This window comes from Hemitrygon akajei, unplaced genomic scaffold (genome assembly GCF_048418815.1).
Source record: "Hemitrygon akajei unplaced genomic scaffold, sHemAka1.3 Scf000198, whole genome shotgun sequence".
In the NCBI taxonomy this organism is placed as follows: Eukaryota; Metazoa; Chordata; class Chondrichthyes; order Myliobatiformes; family Dasyatidae; genus Hemitrygon; species Hemitrygon akajei.
Window position 1 is genome coordinate 32904 of NW_027332083.1, and position 16510 is coordinate 49413.

Here is a 16510-nt window from a genome sequence, read left to right on the forward strand (position 1 = left end):
GTAAAGGGTTGACGGAGGAGTCTGAAAAGAGTACCTGGGGAGAGAGGGAAAGAGGAGGTGGAGGTGAGGAGAAGGGGAGAGAGGGGAGCCAGAATGGGCAATAGTGAAAGAGGGCAGGGCGCAGGGAAAGTGATGACCAGACGGTGGAGAAATTAATGCTCATGTCGTCAGTTTGGAGGCGACCCAAACGCAAGGCAAGGGGTTGCTTTTGCGACCTCAGAATGGCAGCAGAGGAAGCCATGGACCGATTCGTCAGGTACAGCCAGTCTGCTTCCCCTGACTAACCATACCTGGGTTGTGCTTCCCTGGCTCGGAACAAATTTAACACCCGTTGCTCAGCACACCGACTGCGTGGGCAGACGAGGTCCGGTACGGGATGAGGGGGTGTCAGAGCAAGGGGAAACCCAGCGATGGAGTGTGAAACTACCTCGCCCATACCCCAGCATTTTGAGATTTCAGCCATGCACTGGTGCGGTCCAACCCTCACCAGCTATCTGAGTGGAGTTCTCACCTCCACAATACCAGCGGACACGGATGGGAGCACATGGCTATGGTGCAGGTCGAGGGTTCAGCATGAACTGCATGGGCTGAATGACTGTGCTGTACTTTTCTATCACTTAATGACCGTGAGCATGCTCACTGATCCCAAACCCCCACAGCCCAGGGAGATCACCCTGTTACTACTGTAGCTGGAAGAGTGGACAATAGGTGGGGAGGGTGCAATAAGGGGCAAGTAACACTATTACACTAACTTTTAATCTGTTTCAGAGATACATTTTAACAAGAAAATAATTAACAGATTAACAAATTAATTATAATATTCAACAGATCTAAAGCATTCTCCCTCAGCTTGGAGTCTGCAACCAGGCAGGGGAAGGGGGCAGCAGAATCACAGGCAGTGTCCTGTCAGAGCGGAGTGAGGGGGGGCAACCTGCATCCCATTCCCAGACAGGCGGGACAGGGTCATTCCCCATCACAAACAAAGCAGAGTAACGGGTTGTCCCATATCCTGTTAAAAACCCAAGTAGATCAGAGCAGAGTGAGGGGGTGAGGGTCACATCTCAGGGAGGGTAGAGTGAGGGGGTGAGGGACACAACACAGGGAGGGTAGAGTGAGGGGGTGAGGGACACAACACAGGGAGGGCAGAGTGAGGGGGTGGGGGTCACATCCCAGGGAGGGTAGAGTGAGGGGGTGACAGTCACATCCCAGGGAGGGCAGAGTGAGGGGGTGAGGATCACATCCCAGGGAGGGTAGAGTGAAGGGGTGAGGGTCACAACACAGGGAGGGCAGAGTGAGGGGGTGAGGGTCACATCCCAGGTGGTGCAGAGTGAGGGGGTGAGGGTCACATCCCAGGTGGTGCAGAGTGAGAGGGTGCCACATCCCAGGGGGTGCAGAGTGAGAGGGTGGGGGTCACATCCCAGGGAGGGCAGAGTGAGGGGGTGAGGGACACAACACAGGGAGGGCAGAGTTAGGTGGTGGGTGTCACATCCCAGGGATGGTAGAGTGAGGGATTGAGGGTCACTCCCAGGGGGAGCAGAGTGTGGGAGTGAAGGTGAGGGTCACATCCCAGGGAGGGCAGAGTGAGGGAGTGAGGTTGAGGGTCACATTCCAGGGAGGGCAGAGTGAGGGAGTGAGGGTCACATCCCAGGGAGGGCAGAGTGAGGGGGTCAGGGTCAAATCCCAGGGAGGGTAGAGCGAGGGGGTGAGGGTCACATCCCAGGGAGGGCAGAGTGAGGGGGTGGGGGGGTCACATCCCATGGAGGGCAGAGTGAGGGGGTGAGGGACACAACACAGGGAGAGCAGAGTGAGGGGGTGAGGGTCACATCTCAGGCGGAGGTGAGTGAGGGTGAGGATCACATCCCAGGTGGTGCAGAGTGAAGGGGTGAGGGTCACATCCCAGGTGGTGCAGAGTGAAGGGGTGAGGGTCACAATGCAGGGAGGGCAGAATGAAGGGGTGAGGGTCACATCCCAGGTGGTGCAGAGTGAAGGGGTGAGGGTCACATCCCAGGTGGTGCAGAGTGAGGGGGTGAGGGTCACATCCCAGGGAGGGCAGAGTGAGGGGGTGAGGGTCACATCCCAGAGAGGGCAGAGTGAGGGGGTGAGGGTCACATCCCTGGGAGGGCAGAGTGTGGGGTTGAGGGTCACATCCCAGAGGGAGCAGAGGGGGTGAGGGTCACATCCCAGGGAGGGCAGAGTGAGGGAGTAAGGTTGAGGGTCACATTCCAGGGAGGGCAGAGTGAGGGGGTCAGGGTCAAATCCCAGGGAGGGTAGAGTGAGGGGGTGAGGGTCACATCCCAGAGAGGGCAGAGTGAGGGGGTCAGGGTCAAATCCCAGGGAGGGTAGAGTGAGGGGGTGAGGGTCACATCCCAGGGAGGGCAGAGTGAGGGGGTGGGGGGTCACATCCCATGGAGGGCAGAGTGAGGGGGTGAGGGACACAACCCCGGGGGAGCAGAGTGAGGGGGTGAGGGTCACATCCCAGGTGGTGCAGAGTGAGAGGGTGAGGGTCACATCCCAGGGAGGGCAGAGTGAGGGGGTGAGGGACACAACACAGGGAGAGCAGAGTGAGGGGGTGAGGGTCACATCTCAGCCGGAGGTGAGTGAGGGTGAGGATCACATCCCAGGTGGTGCAGAGTGAGAGGGTGAGGGTCACATCCCAGGGAGGGCAGAGTGAGGGGGTGAGGGTCAAATCCCAGGGAGGGTAGAGTGAGGGGGTGAGGGTCACATCCCAGGGAGGGCAGAGTGAGGGGGTGAGGGTCACATTCCAGAGTGGGCAGAGTGAGGGGGTGAGGGTCACATCCCAGGGAGGGCAGAGTGAGGGGGTGAGGGTCACAATGCAGGGAGGGCAGAATGAGGGGTGAGGGTCACATCCCAGGGGGAGCAGAGTGAAGGGGTCAGGGTCAAATCCCAGGGAGGGTAGAGTGAGGGGGTGCAGATCTCATCCCAGGGAGGGCGGAGTGAGGGGGTGAGGGTCACATACCAGGGAGGGCAGAGTGAGTGGTTGTCACAACCCAGGGGGTGCAGAGTGATAGGGTGAGGGTCACTTCCCAGAGAGGGCAGAGTGAAGGGGTGAGGGTCACAACGCAGGGAGGGCAGAATGAGGGGTGAGGGTCACATCCCAGGGGGAGCAGAGTGGGGGGCTGAGGGTCACATCCCAGGGAGGGCAGAGTGAGGGGGTGGGGGTCACATCACAGGGAGGGCAGAGTGTGGGGTTGAGGGTCACATCCCAGAGGGAGCAGAGGGGGTGAGGGTCACATCCCAGGGAGGGTAGAGTGAGGGGGTGAGGGTCACATCCCAGGGAGGGCAGAGTGAGGGGGTGGGGGTCACATCACAGGGAGGGCAGAGTGAGGGGGTGAGGGTCACATCCCAGGGAGGGCAGAGTGAGGGGTGAGGGACACATCCCAGGGGGAGGTGTGAGGGTGAGTGTCACATCCCAGGTGGTGCAGAGTGAAGGGGTGAGGGTCACAATGCAGGGAGGGCAGAATGAGGGGTGGGTCACATCCCAGGGAGGGCAGAGTGAGGGGGTGAGGGACACAACACAGGGAGAGCAGAGTGAGGGGGTGAGGGTCACATCTCAGGGGGAGGTGAGTGAGGGTGAGGGTCACATCCCTGGTGGTGCAGAGTGAGAGGGTGAGGGTCACATCCCAGGGAGGGCAGAGTGAGGGGGTGAGGGACACAACACAGGGAGAGCAGAGTGAGGGGGTGAGAATCACATCTCAGGCGGAGGTGAGTGAGGGTGAGGGTCACATCCCAGGTGGTGCAGAGGGTGAGGGTCACATCCGAGGGAGGGCAGAGTGAGGGGGTGAGGGTCAAATCCCAGGGAGGGTAGAGTGAGGGGTGAGGGTCACATCCCAGGGAGGGCAGAGTGAGGGGGTGAGGGTCAAATCCCAGGGAGGGTAGAGTGAGGGGGTGAGGGTCACATCCCAGGGAGGGCAGAGTGAGTGGGTGCAGATCACATCCCAGGGAGGGCAGAGTGAGGGGGTGAGGGTCACATACCAGGGAGGGCAGAGTGAGTGGTTGTCACATCCCAGGGGGTGCAGAGTGAGAGGGTGAGGGTCACTTCCCAGAGAGGGCAGAGTGAAGGGGTGAGGGTCACAACGCAGGGAGGGCAGAGTGAGTGGTTGTCACATCCCAGGGAGGGCAGAGTGAGTGGTTGTCACATCCCAGGGGGTGCAGAGTGAGAGGGTGAGGGTCACTTCCCAGAGAGGGCAGAGTGAAGGGGTGAGGGTCACAACGCAGGGAGGGCAGAATGAGGGGTGAGGGTCACATCCCAGTGGGAGCAGAGTGAGGGGGTCAGGGTCAAATCCCAGGGAGGGTAGAGTGAGGGGGTGAGGTTGAGGGTCACATCCCAGGGGGAGCACAGTGAGGGGGTCAGGGTCAAATCCCAGGGAGGGTAGAGTGAGGGGGTGAGGTTGAGGGTCACATTCCAGGGAGGGTAGAGTGAGGGGGTCAGGGTCAAATCCCAGGGAGGGTAGAGTGAGGGGGTGAGGGTCACATCCCAGGGAGGGCAGAATGAGGGGTGAGGGTCACATCCCAGGGAGGGCAGAGTGAGGGGGTGAGGGTCACATCCCAGGGAGGGCAGAGTGAGTGGGTGCAGATCACATCCCAGGGAGGGCGGAGTGAGGGGGTGAGGGTCACATACCAGGGAGGGCAGAGTGAGTGGTTGTCACATCCCAGGGGGTGCAGAGTGAGGGGTTGAGGGTCACAACCCAGTGAGGGCAGAGTGAAGGGGTGAGTGTCACATCGCAGGGAGGGCAGAGTGAAGGTGTGAAGGTGGGTCCGCTACCCCTCCGCATGGAGGGCAAATGCCCTGTCACTCACCATTAGGAGAGTAGATGTGCGTGAGGGGTGTGGATGTTGCATTCTTCACCCTAGGATTGACAGTGAGGCAATGCCTCGTGTCCCAGACCCAGCCCGAGAAGAGTTGTGTAGGAGGGGAGGGGTTCCTTTCTGTGCTGCAGGGAGATCGGAATTGGCCGGGGCGTGGTGGGTTTGGGATGGGGAGTCCAGTTCGCTGCCCTGAGGAGCACAGAGTCTGAGGGAGTTGGGTGGCCCAATCCCGCCTCGGGAAAGCAGGGTCAGTGTGGTGCTTGTTCGAAGGTGAGTTGATAGGGGGCACTCCATTCCTCAGCCTGTGGAGATCAGAGTCAGTGGTGTCCCGTTCCCCATCCTGAGGTGTGCAGACTGGGTCTATTTCCTGGGTAGGGAGCAAAGTCAGGGGAGGGGTTGTCGCTGCTGCACGCAAAGAAGAAAAGGGTCAGGGTGCATGTTCAGTCTTTCTTTGGGGAAAGCAGTCTGGTGGGAGTGGGGTGCCCATCCTCACCATGGGGAGGGCAGATTCAGGATGTCCACAGAAAGCCGACAGTCTCCCTGACCCGGGGGGGGGGGGGGGGGGGGGGGGAGGTGGTGCAGTGTGCCCCGCTCAGCCACGGCGTGCCCGCTGGAAGATGAGGTGCAGTCGGACGGCACTCTTCTCACAGATGCTGGGTAACTTGCGGGCACACACCTCGTCCAGCCACCCACGCTGGCTCAGCACCCCACAGTTCTCCGCCATCCTCAGGGTCCTGTTGAAGGCGTTGTCCGGCTGGCCACTGGCCCATAACCTGCAGCGAGTGGACGGTAAAGTGTGAGAGAGTTCTTCCAGCATCAGCAACAGGTCTATTTGCAATGATATATCAGCGAGCAGAGAGGGAGATGTGGGGAGACTGGTCCCAGAATAAGTGACTGTCAGACATAGGGACAGAAGCGGACAATTCAGCCTATCAAATCTCCTCTGCCATTGCACCATGGCTGATTGATTACCTGTCTGAACCCCATTATCCTGCCTTCTCCCCATAACTTTTGACACCTTGACTGATTTAATCAAGAACCCTCTCAGACTGCGCTTGAAATATTTACTTACTTTTTGAGATATAGTGTGGAACCGGCCCCTTGAGACGCACCGGCCAGCAGCCACCAACTTAACCTTTGCCTAATTATGGGATAATTTTTAAATGACCAATTAACCTCCCAACCGGTAGGTACATCACTGGACTGTGGGAGGAAACCAGAGAACCAGGAGAATCCCCTGCGGCCAAGGGGAGAATGTACAAACTCCTTACAGATAGGTAGCAGCAGGAAATGAACCCAGTTTGTTGGTGAAGTACAGCATTGTGAACCAATACACTCCTGTGCCATGAGTCGGCCTCTGCAACCATTCGTGGCAATGAATGCCACTCATTCAGCACATCCTGGCTAAAAAACTCATCTCTGTTCTAAAGGGATGGCCTTGTAGTCTCTCTGGTCCCAGACTCCCCCACTTTACGAAACATCCTCTCAATGTCCACTCCACTCCATCCAGTCCTTTTGATACTTCAAAGTAAAATTTATTATCAGAGTACATACATGTCGCCATATACAACTCTAGAGATTCTTTTTACTGTGGGCATACTGAGCAAATCTAAGGAACAGTAAGTGTAAACAGGATCAATAAAAGAGCAAGAGCATAGAAGACAACAAATGCAAATATAAATATGTAGCAATAAATAACGAGAGCATGAAATAACAAGATTAGTAGGTCTCAATGAGAACTTCCCCTCCCCATCCTTCTAAACTCCAGCGAGTACAACCCCAGAGCCATCATGTCGAGAAATGTGTGGTTTTGTACAGTGAGAGACAGCAAACTACAACAGGATTACAACAATTAAATAAGGACATTGCCTGGATTGGGGAGTGTACCTTATGAGAACAGGTTGAGTGAACTCGGCCTTTTCTGCTTGGAGTGACGGAGGATGAGGGGTGACCTGATAGAGGAGTAGAAGATGATGAGAGGCATTGATCGTGTGGATAGTCAGAGACTTTTTCTCAGTGCTAGAATGGCCAGCACGAGAGGGCACAGTTTTAAGGTGCTTGGAAGTAGGTACAGAGGAGATATCAGGGGTAAGTTTATTATGCAAAGAGTTGAGTGCGTGGAAAGGGTTGGTGGAGGCGGATACGATAGGGTTTTTTAAGGGACTCCTGGACAGATACGTGGAGCTTAGAAAAATAGAGGGCTGCGGGTAACCCTAGGTAATTTCTAAGGTAGGGACATGTTCGGCACAACTTTGTGGGCTGAAGGGCCTGTATTGTGCTGTAGGTTTTCTGTTTCTATAAATAGAGTGTAAAACCTACAACTCTATGAAAAACAGCGAGGTAGCATTCATAGGTTCATCAACAGAGAGAAAAATCTACTGGCTGACAGGGCCTTGTTAATGAGAGAGGTGAGAGGAGAATGGCCGGACTGGTTCAAGCTGACAGTGACTCAAACAACCACACGTCACAACAGTGGTGTGCAGAGGAGCATCTCTGAACGCTCAACACGTCGAACCTCGAAGTGGACGGACCACAGCCACAGAAGACCACGAACGTCCCATCTGTGGCCACTTGATTAGGTACCAGAGGTACCTAATAAAGTGCCTGCTGAGTGTGTCACCACAAACAGTACTATCCTATGATTCCGTTTTTCGCACTGTACAGCAAAGAACTTTTGTCTGTTTATTAATTCACAGGATGGGGCGTCGCCAGCTGAGCCAGCATTTATTGCCCGTCCCTAGTTGCCCTCGAGGAGGTGGTGACGAGCCGCCTTCTTGAACCGCTGCAGTCCCTGAGCTGCAGGGACACCCACAGTGGCGTTAGGGAGGGAACTCCATGATTTTGACCCATCGGCAATGGGGGGAACGGCGATATGTTTCCAAGTCAGGATGGTGAGTGACTTGGAGGGGGATTTCCAAGTGGTGGTGTTCCCAGGTATCTGCCTCTCTCGTCCTTCTAGATGGTAGTGGTCGTGGGTCCGGAAGGTGCTGCCTTAGGAACTCTGGTGTGTTGTTGCAGTGCATCTTGTAGACAGTACACACTGCTGCAGCTCTCTGTCGATGGTGGGGGGATTGGACGCTTGTGGAAGGGCTGCCTGGTACTAGATGATGGAATAACGATGGAATTAATGAAAGGCTGCACACAATCAAAGAATGACAAACAACCAAAAGGACAAAGAGACAAACTGTGCCAATAAACAGATAGATAAATAAATAATACCGAGAACATGAGCTGCAAAGTCCCCGAAAGTGAGTCCATAGGTCCTATAATGAGTCCGTAGGTTGCAGAATCAGTTCAGAGTTGATGTGAGTGAAGCTATCCACGCCGGTCAGGAGTTTGATGGTTGTGGGGTAACGACTGTTCCTGTACCTGGTCAGATGGGACCGAAGGGTGCTGTACATCCTCAGCTGAAATGCCAACTGATGATTGTTGCTGTTTCTAGTCATTCCTGTCCTGCTGAGTTCCACCAGCGCCGTCCATCTGTCTGTATCTGTCTGCCTCGTTCGAGGTTTCCAGCATCTGCACAATCTCGTGTCTTTGGTCAGACTGACCTGGATGACTGTGTGCAGTTCTGGTCCCCACACCATGAGAAGGATGGGATTCCACTGGAGGCAGCGCAGAGAAAGCTTCCTATGTTGGAGCATTCTGCTTCGAAGGAGACGTAGGAGAGGATGGGTTTGCTGTCCCTGGATCAGAGGAGGCCGAGGGGTGATCGGATACAAGTTCCAACATGCAGAAGGGTGAAGGGGTTTGGGGGTAGATAACGAGAATCTCCTCTGGTGGTGCAGTATCCACAGGAGGTCAGAGGCTTAAGCTGAAAGGTGGGAGACTCGGAGTGGGTGCGAGGAAGAAGTTTTTCCCACACAGGAGGAGGCTAGAATCAGGAAGGTGCTGCCTGAGAGGGGAAACAGAGGCAAAGATCAAGGGTGAACTTCATTTGCCAAATACATTTACACGTATAAGGAACTTGCTGTGGTGTATTGATCAGGGAACGACATGCAACAAAAACCAAGATTCAACAATTATAGAGAATACAGAATTATATTAAGAAATAAAGTTAGAAGGAAGATTATGGAATAAAATGTTCACGAATGCATAAATACCAGTCGAACACTGAAAGGCCGAAATAGAGTGGACTTGGATGGGGAGAGGGGATCTAATTGAAACCTATCGGACACTGAAAGGCTGAGACAGTCTGGATGGATGAGGCTGGGCATGGGGGGAGCTCTAGGATTGCCCCTTTTGAACAGAGATGGAGCCCAGCTACCCTCTGCCACCTTGTTCGCCAGTCTGACCCAGTAGATGCGTTTCTTCAGCGGGGGGTAGTGAATCTGCTAACTCATTGCCACAGATGGCTTTGGAGGCCAAGTCACTGGGTATCTTTAAAGCAGAAGTCGGAGTGTCAAAGGGAGAAGTGAGAGTGGGGCTGAGATGGATAATGAATCAGCCAAGGTGGGCCCAATAGTCTAATCCTGCTCCATTGTTTTATGCACTGATGGTGAGAGCTGGATGACTGGCTGTGCTATTCCATTCATCTACACCCACCCACGATGATATTCAAGCTGCTGGCCTTCCGGAGAAGGGTCTCCCACACACTCCTCTCGCCGTCGCAACCCCAACAGCCCACTGCCACACCCGGTACCTGCGGTACTCACATGATGCCGTCCGCAACCTTGGTGCCGTCGACCCAAACCCAGCTGCCCTCCATCACCTTGTCCGTCAGCCCGATCCAGTAGATGGATTTCTTCCCATGCTCCAGCAGGAACTTCTGCAGAGGGTTGACAGGTGAGGCAGGTGGCAAGTAAGTAGGGTAGAGGCCGCCCCATTGGGCTCTGGGAGCTGGTGACAAACGAGGAGGAAGGCTGTCCCGAGGGGCACTGGGAGCAGGATGACCGGGGAGGTGGAGGCCGTTCCGTGAGGCTCTGGGACTAGGGTGAGCAGGGAGGGTCGAGGCCATCCCAAGGGGCTCTGGGGGCTGAGTGACCGGGGAGGGTGCAGACTGTCCCGTGAGGCTCTGGGGCTAGGGTGAGCAGGGAGGGTCGAGGCCATCCCAAGGGGCTCTGGGGGCTGAGTGACTGGGGAGGGTGCAGACTGTCCCGTGAGGCTCTGGGGCTAGGGTGAGCAGGGAGGGTCGAGGCCATCCCAAGGGGCTCTGGGGGCTGAGTGACCGGGGAGGGTGCAGACTGTCCCGTGAGGCTCTGGGGCTAGGGTGAGCAGGGAGGGTCGAGGCCATCCCAAGGGGCTCTGGGGGCTGAGTGACCGGGGAGGGTGCAGACTGTCCCGTGAGGCTCTGGGGCTAGGGTGAGCAGGGAGGGTCGAGGCCATCCCAAGGGGCTCTGGGGTCGGTGACCAGGAGGTCTATTCTGAGGGGCTCCCAGTGCTGCGTGACATGGGAGGCGAGGACAGGGTCCATCCTGTGTGGGTCTCGGTGCAGGATCCATCCAGTGCTGTCCATATTTTAGGGTGACCGGGGAGGGAAGGTTCCTCCCACAGATCTTCAGGTGCAGGGTGAGAGCGAGGGATCTCATGCACAGTTACTGGGTAGAGCCAGGTCCCTTCACCAGGGTCCGGTGACTGGGGAGTGGTAGTTTCCTACCTGCATCTTCTTGCTGCTGATAATGGCCAGGTACCCATGCAGCTGGGTGCAGGTCTCTCCACTCTGCTCCCAGCTCTGGCTGACGTTACTGAACAGGAAGCAGCTCCTGCCGAACAGGATCCAGTCCGGGTCGCAGATCCTGGAGGGGCACTCTGCAGGAGGAACAGGCGGGGATCAGTCAGGGGCTCCATAGACACACTCTGTGGGAGGGGCAGAGGGACGGCCAGCAGTCAGGACCATTGCACAACACCCAGGTAGGTAAGACCCCTGCTCCTGATGGAATGCATCTCAGGGTACTAAAAGAAATGGCAGGAATGTTGGTGATGATTTACCAAAGTTCTCCGGACTCTGTGCAGGTCCCGGTGGATTGGAAGACGGTGACTGTCACGACATTGTTCAAAAAGGGATGTAGGCAGAGGGCAGGGATCTCTAGGTCTGTTAGTTTAATGTCTGTAGATGGGATCATGATTGAAGCTTATCGTTAAAGAAGAAATAGCGAACCATAGAACCATGGAACACTACAGCACAGTACAGGCCCTTCAGCCCTCCATGTTGTGCCGACCCATATAACCCTTAAAAAATGTACTAAACCCACACTACCCCATAACCCTCCATTTTCTTTCATCCATGTGCCTGTCCAAGAGGCTCTTAAATACCCCTAATGTTTTAGCCTCCACCATCATCCCTGGCAAGTCATTCCAGGCACTCACAACCCTCTGTGTAAAAAACTTACCCCTGATGAGCTGGAAAGAAATGGATCTATCAGGCAGACGCAGCATGGATTCTGCAGAGACAGGTCCTGTTCGACAAACTCACTGGATAGAACAGGCGCAGTGGACAGAGGGGATCAGGTGGATGTTATTTACTTGGATTTCCAGAAGGCGTTTGATAAGGTGCCGCATCAAAGACTTATCCATAAGGTAAGGACGCATGGAGCTGGGGGTGATATATTAGCATGGATGGAGGATTGGTTAATGAATAGATAGCAGAGAGTTGAGATACACGGGTGTTACTCTGGTTGGCAATCAGTGGTGAGCGAGGAGCCACAGGGGTCGGTGTTGGGCCCCCAACTGTAGTGATATACATTAACAATCTGGAAGAGGGGACCGAGTGTAGTGTGTCTAAATTTGCTGATGACACTGAATTAAGTGGAAAAGCAAATTGTGCAGAAGGTACAGAGAGTCTGCAGGAAGATATAGATGGGTTAAGTCAGTGGCAAGGGTCAGGCAGATGGAGTACAATGCTGGTAAATAAGAAGTCATCCGCTTTGGGAGAAAAAATGGAAAAGCAGATTATTATTTAAATAGTAAAAGATTGCAGCATGCTGTTGTGCAGAGGGACTTGGGAGTGCATGTGCATGAATCACAAAAGGCTGGTTTGCAGGAGCAGCAGGCTATCAAGAAGGCAAGTTGACCTTCATTGCTGGAGGGATTGAATTTAAGAGCAGGGTGGTTATGCTGCAACTGTACAATGTACTGGTGAGGCTACACTGGAGTACTGTGTGCAGTTCTGGCCTCCTTACTTGAGGAAGGATAGACTGGCTTTGGAGGTGGTGCAGGAGAGGCTCACCAGGTAGATTTCAGAGGTGAGGGGGTTAGACTATGAGGAGAGGTTGAGTCACCTGGGACTGTACTCGCTGGAATTCAGAAGAATGAGAGGAGATGAAAGGAGAACTTTTAGAAACATATAAAATCATGAAAGGGATAGATGAAACAGAGGAAGGAAAGTTGTTTCCACTGGCAGGTGAGAGTAGAACGAGGAGACATAGCCTCAAGATTCAGGAGAGTAGATTTAAGAGGGAGATGAGGAGGAACTGCTTTTCCCAGAGAGTGGTGAATCCGTGGAATTCTCTACCCAATGAAGCAGTAGAGGCTACCTCAGTAAATATATTTAAGACAAGGTTGGATAGATTTCTGCATGGTAGGGGAATTAAGGGTGATGGGGAAAAGGCAGGTTGGAGGAGATGAGTCCATGGCCAGATCAGCCATGGTCTTATTGAATGGTGGAACAAGCTCGACAGGACAGTAGGCCGACTCCTGCTCCTATTTCTTATGTTCTTATGCTAGTGACAACACACTTCCACCTGACCCACTGAGCTGACAGACCCTTGACCAGCCAGCGACGGGCCAGGTGGTCTCCAGACCAGGCCCATCCCCATGAAAGGAGTTGAGTGGTCTATAGACCAAGTCAATTTTCCAGTTAAGGTCGACAAATCTCCACAGCCAGATGATTCCACAGCTATGGGTCATGGTCCATGGAGCCAATCTTTTCCCAGCAAGGAGTCAAGTGAAGGTCTATGAATCCACTCTAACCCACAACCACAGGCAGAGTAGTCTCTGCTCTGTGTCCACATCAAAAAGAAGGGCTGGGTGGTCTGCAGACAGAATATAAACCACTGTAAGGGGTCGCGTGTCACCTTGTCCGGTCCTCACGCCAGTGAGGAGTCTAGGGTCACCACGTCCGGTCCTCACCCCGGTGAGGGGTCGAGTGTCACCACGTCTGGTCCTCACGCCGGTGACGGGTCGAGTGACACCACGTCCGGTCCTCACCCCGGTGAGGGGTCGAGTGTCACCACATCTGGTCCTCACGCCGGTGACGGGTCGAGTGACACCACGTCCGGTCCTCACCCCGGTGAGGGGTCGAGTGTCACCACGTCCGGTCCTCACCCCGGTGAGGGGTCGAGAGTCACCACGTCCGGTCCTCACCCCGGTGAGGGGTTGAGTGTCACCATGTCCGGTCCTCACCCCGGTGAGGGGTCGAGTGTCACCACGTCTGGCCCGGTGAGGGGTCGAGAGTCACCACGTCCAGTCCTCACACCGGTGAGGGGTTGAGTGTCACCATGTCCGGTCCTCACCACGGTGAGGGGTCGAGTGTCACCACGTCCGGTTCTCACCACGGTGAGGGGTCGAGTGTCACCACGTCTGGCCCGGTGAGGGGTCGAGTGTCACCACGTCCGGTCCTCACTCCGGTGAGGGGTCGAGTGTCACCACGTCTGGCCCGGTGAGGGGTTGAGTGTCACCACGTCCGGTCCTCACTCCGGTGAGAGGTCGAGTGTCACCACGTCCGGTCCTCACTCCGGTGAGGGGTTGAGTGTCACCATGTCCGGTCCTCACAACGGTGAGGGGTTGAGTGTCACCATGTCCGGTCCTCACCACGGTGAGGGGTCGAGTGTCACCACGTCTGGCCCGGTGAGGGGTTGAGTGTCACCACGTCCGGTCCTCACTCCGGTGAGAGGTCGAGTGTCACCATGTCTGGTCCTCACCCCGGTGAGGGGTTGAGTGTCACCACATCCGGTTCTCACCACGGTGAGGGGTCGAGTGTCACCACGTCTGGCCCGGTGAGGGGTTGAGTGTCACCATGTCCGGTCCTCACTCCGGTGAGGGGTCGAGTGTCACCACGTCCGGTCCTCACCCCGGTGAGGGGTCGAGTGTCACCACGTCCGGTCCTCACTCCGGTGAGGGGTTGAGTGTCACCATGTCCGGTCCTCACTCCGGTGAGGGGTTGAGTGTCACCATGTCCGGTTCTCACCACGGTGAGGGGTCGAGTGTCACCACGTCTGGCCCGGTGAGGGGTCGAGTGTCACCACGTCCGGTCCTCACCCCGGTGAGCAGGTCGAGAGTCACCACGTCCGGTCCTCACCCCGGTGAGGGGTCGAGTGTCACCACGTCCGGTCCTCACCACGGTGAGGGGTCGAGTGTCACCACGTCCGGTCCTCACCCCGGTGAGGGGTCGAGTGTCACCACGTCCGGTCCTCACCACGGTGAGGGGTCGAGTGTCACCACGTCTGGTCCTCACTCCGGTGAGGGGTCGAGTGTCACCACGTCCGGTCCTCACGCCGGTGAGGGGTCGAGTGTCACCACGTCCGGTCCTCACCACGGTGAGGGGTCGAGTGTCACCACGTCTGGTCCTCACTCCGGTGAGGGGTCGAGTGTCACCACGTCCGGTCCTCACGCCGGTGAGGGGTCGAGTGTCACCACGTCCGGTCCTCACCACGGTGAGGGGTCGAGTGTCACCACGTCCGGTCCTCACTCCGGTGAGGGGTTGAGTGTCACCACGTCCGGTCCTCACCACGGTGAGGGGTTGAGTGTCACCACGTCTGGCCCGGTGAGGGGTCGAGTGTCACCATGTCCGGTCCTCACTCCGGTGAGGGGGTTGAGTGTCACCACGTCCGGTCCTCACCACGGTGAGGGGTTGAGTGTCACCACATCTGGCCCGGTGAGGGGTCGAGTGTCACCACGTCCGGTCCTCACTCCGGTGAGGGGTCGAGTGTCACCACGTCTGGCCCGGTGAGGGGTCGAGTGTCACCACGTCCGGTCCTCACCACGGTGAGGGGTTGAGTGTCACCACATCTGGCCCGGTGAGGGGTCGAGTGTCACCACGTCCGGTCCTCACTCCGGTGAGGGGTCGAGTGTCACCACGTCTGGCCCGGTGAGGGGTCGAGTGTCACCACGTCCGGTCCTCACCACGGTGAGGGGTTGAGTGTCACCACGTCCGGTCCTCACCACGGTGAGGGGTTGAGTGTCACCACGTCCGGTCCTCACTCCGGTGAGGGGTCGAGTGTCACCACGTCCGGTCCTCACCCCGGTGAGGGGTTGAGTGTCACCATGTCCGGTCCTCACTCCGGTGAGGGGTCGAGTGTCACCACGTCTGGCCCGGTGAGGGGTTGAGTGTCACCACGTCCGGTCCTCACTCCGGTGAGGGGTTGAGTGTCACCATGTCCGGTCCTCACTCTGGTGAGGGATCGAGTGTCACCACGTCTGGCCCGGTGAGGGGTTGAGTGTCACCACGTCCGGTCCTCACTCCGGTGAGGGGTTGAGTGTCACCATGTCCGGTCCTCACCACGGTGAGGGGTCGAGTGTCACCATGTCCGGTCCTCACTCCGGTGAGGGGTCGAGTGTCACCACGTCCGGTCCTCACTCCGGTGAGGGGTCGAGTGTCACCACGTCCGGTCCTCACCACGGTGAGGGGTCGAGTGTCACCACGTCTGGCCCGGTGAGGGGTTGAGTGTCACCACGTCCGGTCCTCACCCCGGTGATGGGTCGAGAGTCACCACGTCCGGTCCTCACCCCGGTGAGGGGTCGAGTGTCACCACGTCCGGTCCTCACCCCGGTGAGCAGGTCGAGAGTCACCACGTCCGGTCCTCACCCCGGTGAGGGGTCGAGTGTCACCACGTCCGGTCCTCACCACGGTGAGGGGTCGAGTGTCACCACGTCCGGTCCTCACCACGGTGAGGGGTCGAGTGTCACCACGTCTGGTCCTCACTCCGGTGAGGGGTTGAGTGTCACCACGTCCGGTCCTCACCACGGTGAGGGGTTGAGTGTCACCACATCTGGCCCGGTGAGGGGTCGAGTGTCACCATGTCCGGTCCTCACTCCGGTGAGGGGTTGAGTGTCACCACGTCCGGTCCTCACCACGGTGAGGGGTCGAGTGTCACCACGTCTGGCCCGGTGAGGGGTTGAGTGTCACCACATCCGGTCCTCACTCCGGTGAGGGGTTGAGTGTCACCACGTCCGGTCCTCACCACGGTGAGGGGTTGAGTGTCACCACGTCTGGCCCGGTGATGGGTCGAGAGTCACCACGTCCGGTCCTCACCCCGGTGAGGGGTTGAGTGTCACCATGTCCGGTCCTCACTCCGGTGAGGGGTCGAGTGTCACCACGTCCGGTCCTCACCCCGGTGAGGGGTTGAGTGTCACCATGTCCGGTTCTCACCACGGTGAGGGGTTGTGTGTCATCATGTCCGGTCCTCACTCCGGTGAGGGGTCGAGTGTCACCACGTCTGGCCCGGTGAGGGGTTGAGTGTCACCACGTCCGGTCCTCACCCCGGTGAGGGGTCGAGTGTCACCACGTCTGGCCCGGTGAGGGGTTGAGTGTCACCACGTCCGGTCCTCACCCCGGTGAGGGGTCGAGTGTCACCACGTCCGGTCCTCACCCCGGTGAGGGGTCGAGTGTCACCACGTCCGGTCCTCACCCCGGTGAGGGGTCGAGTGTCACCACGTCCGGTCCTCACTCCGGTGAGGGGTCGAGAGTCACCACGTCCGGTCCTCACCACGGTGAGGGGTCGAGTGTCACCACGTCCGGTCCTCACTC

The 16510-nt window shown here is 57.2% G+C and overlaps 1 protein-coding gene across 4 annotated transcripts in view; it reads right to left on the bottom strand.

Annotated features, from left to right (window-relative positions):
• Window positions 1-4616: 4616 nt before the first annotated feature.
• Window positions 4617-16510, bottom strand: part of LOC140724373 (uncharacterized) — a 30297-nt gene continuing 18403 nt past the window's right edge. For 3 of the 4 annotated variants that reach the window (XM_073038818.1, XM_073038817.1, XM_073038819.1), the window contains exons 5-7: window positions 10424-10575; window positions 9483-9595; window positions 4617-5600 (exon numbers count right to left, since the gene is read on the bottom strand). In XM_073038818.1, the coding sequence (XP_072894919.1) occupies window positions 5420-5600; window positions 9483-9595; window positions 10424-10575 (446 nt within the window). In that variant the 3' untranslated portion in view covers window positions 4617-5419. Of the gene's footprint in view, window positions 5601-6413; window positions 8723-9482; window positions 9596-10423; window positions 10576-16510 lie in introns of those variants that run through there. The other variant, XM_073038820.1, reaches the window with a different exon arrangement.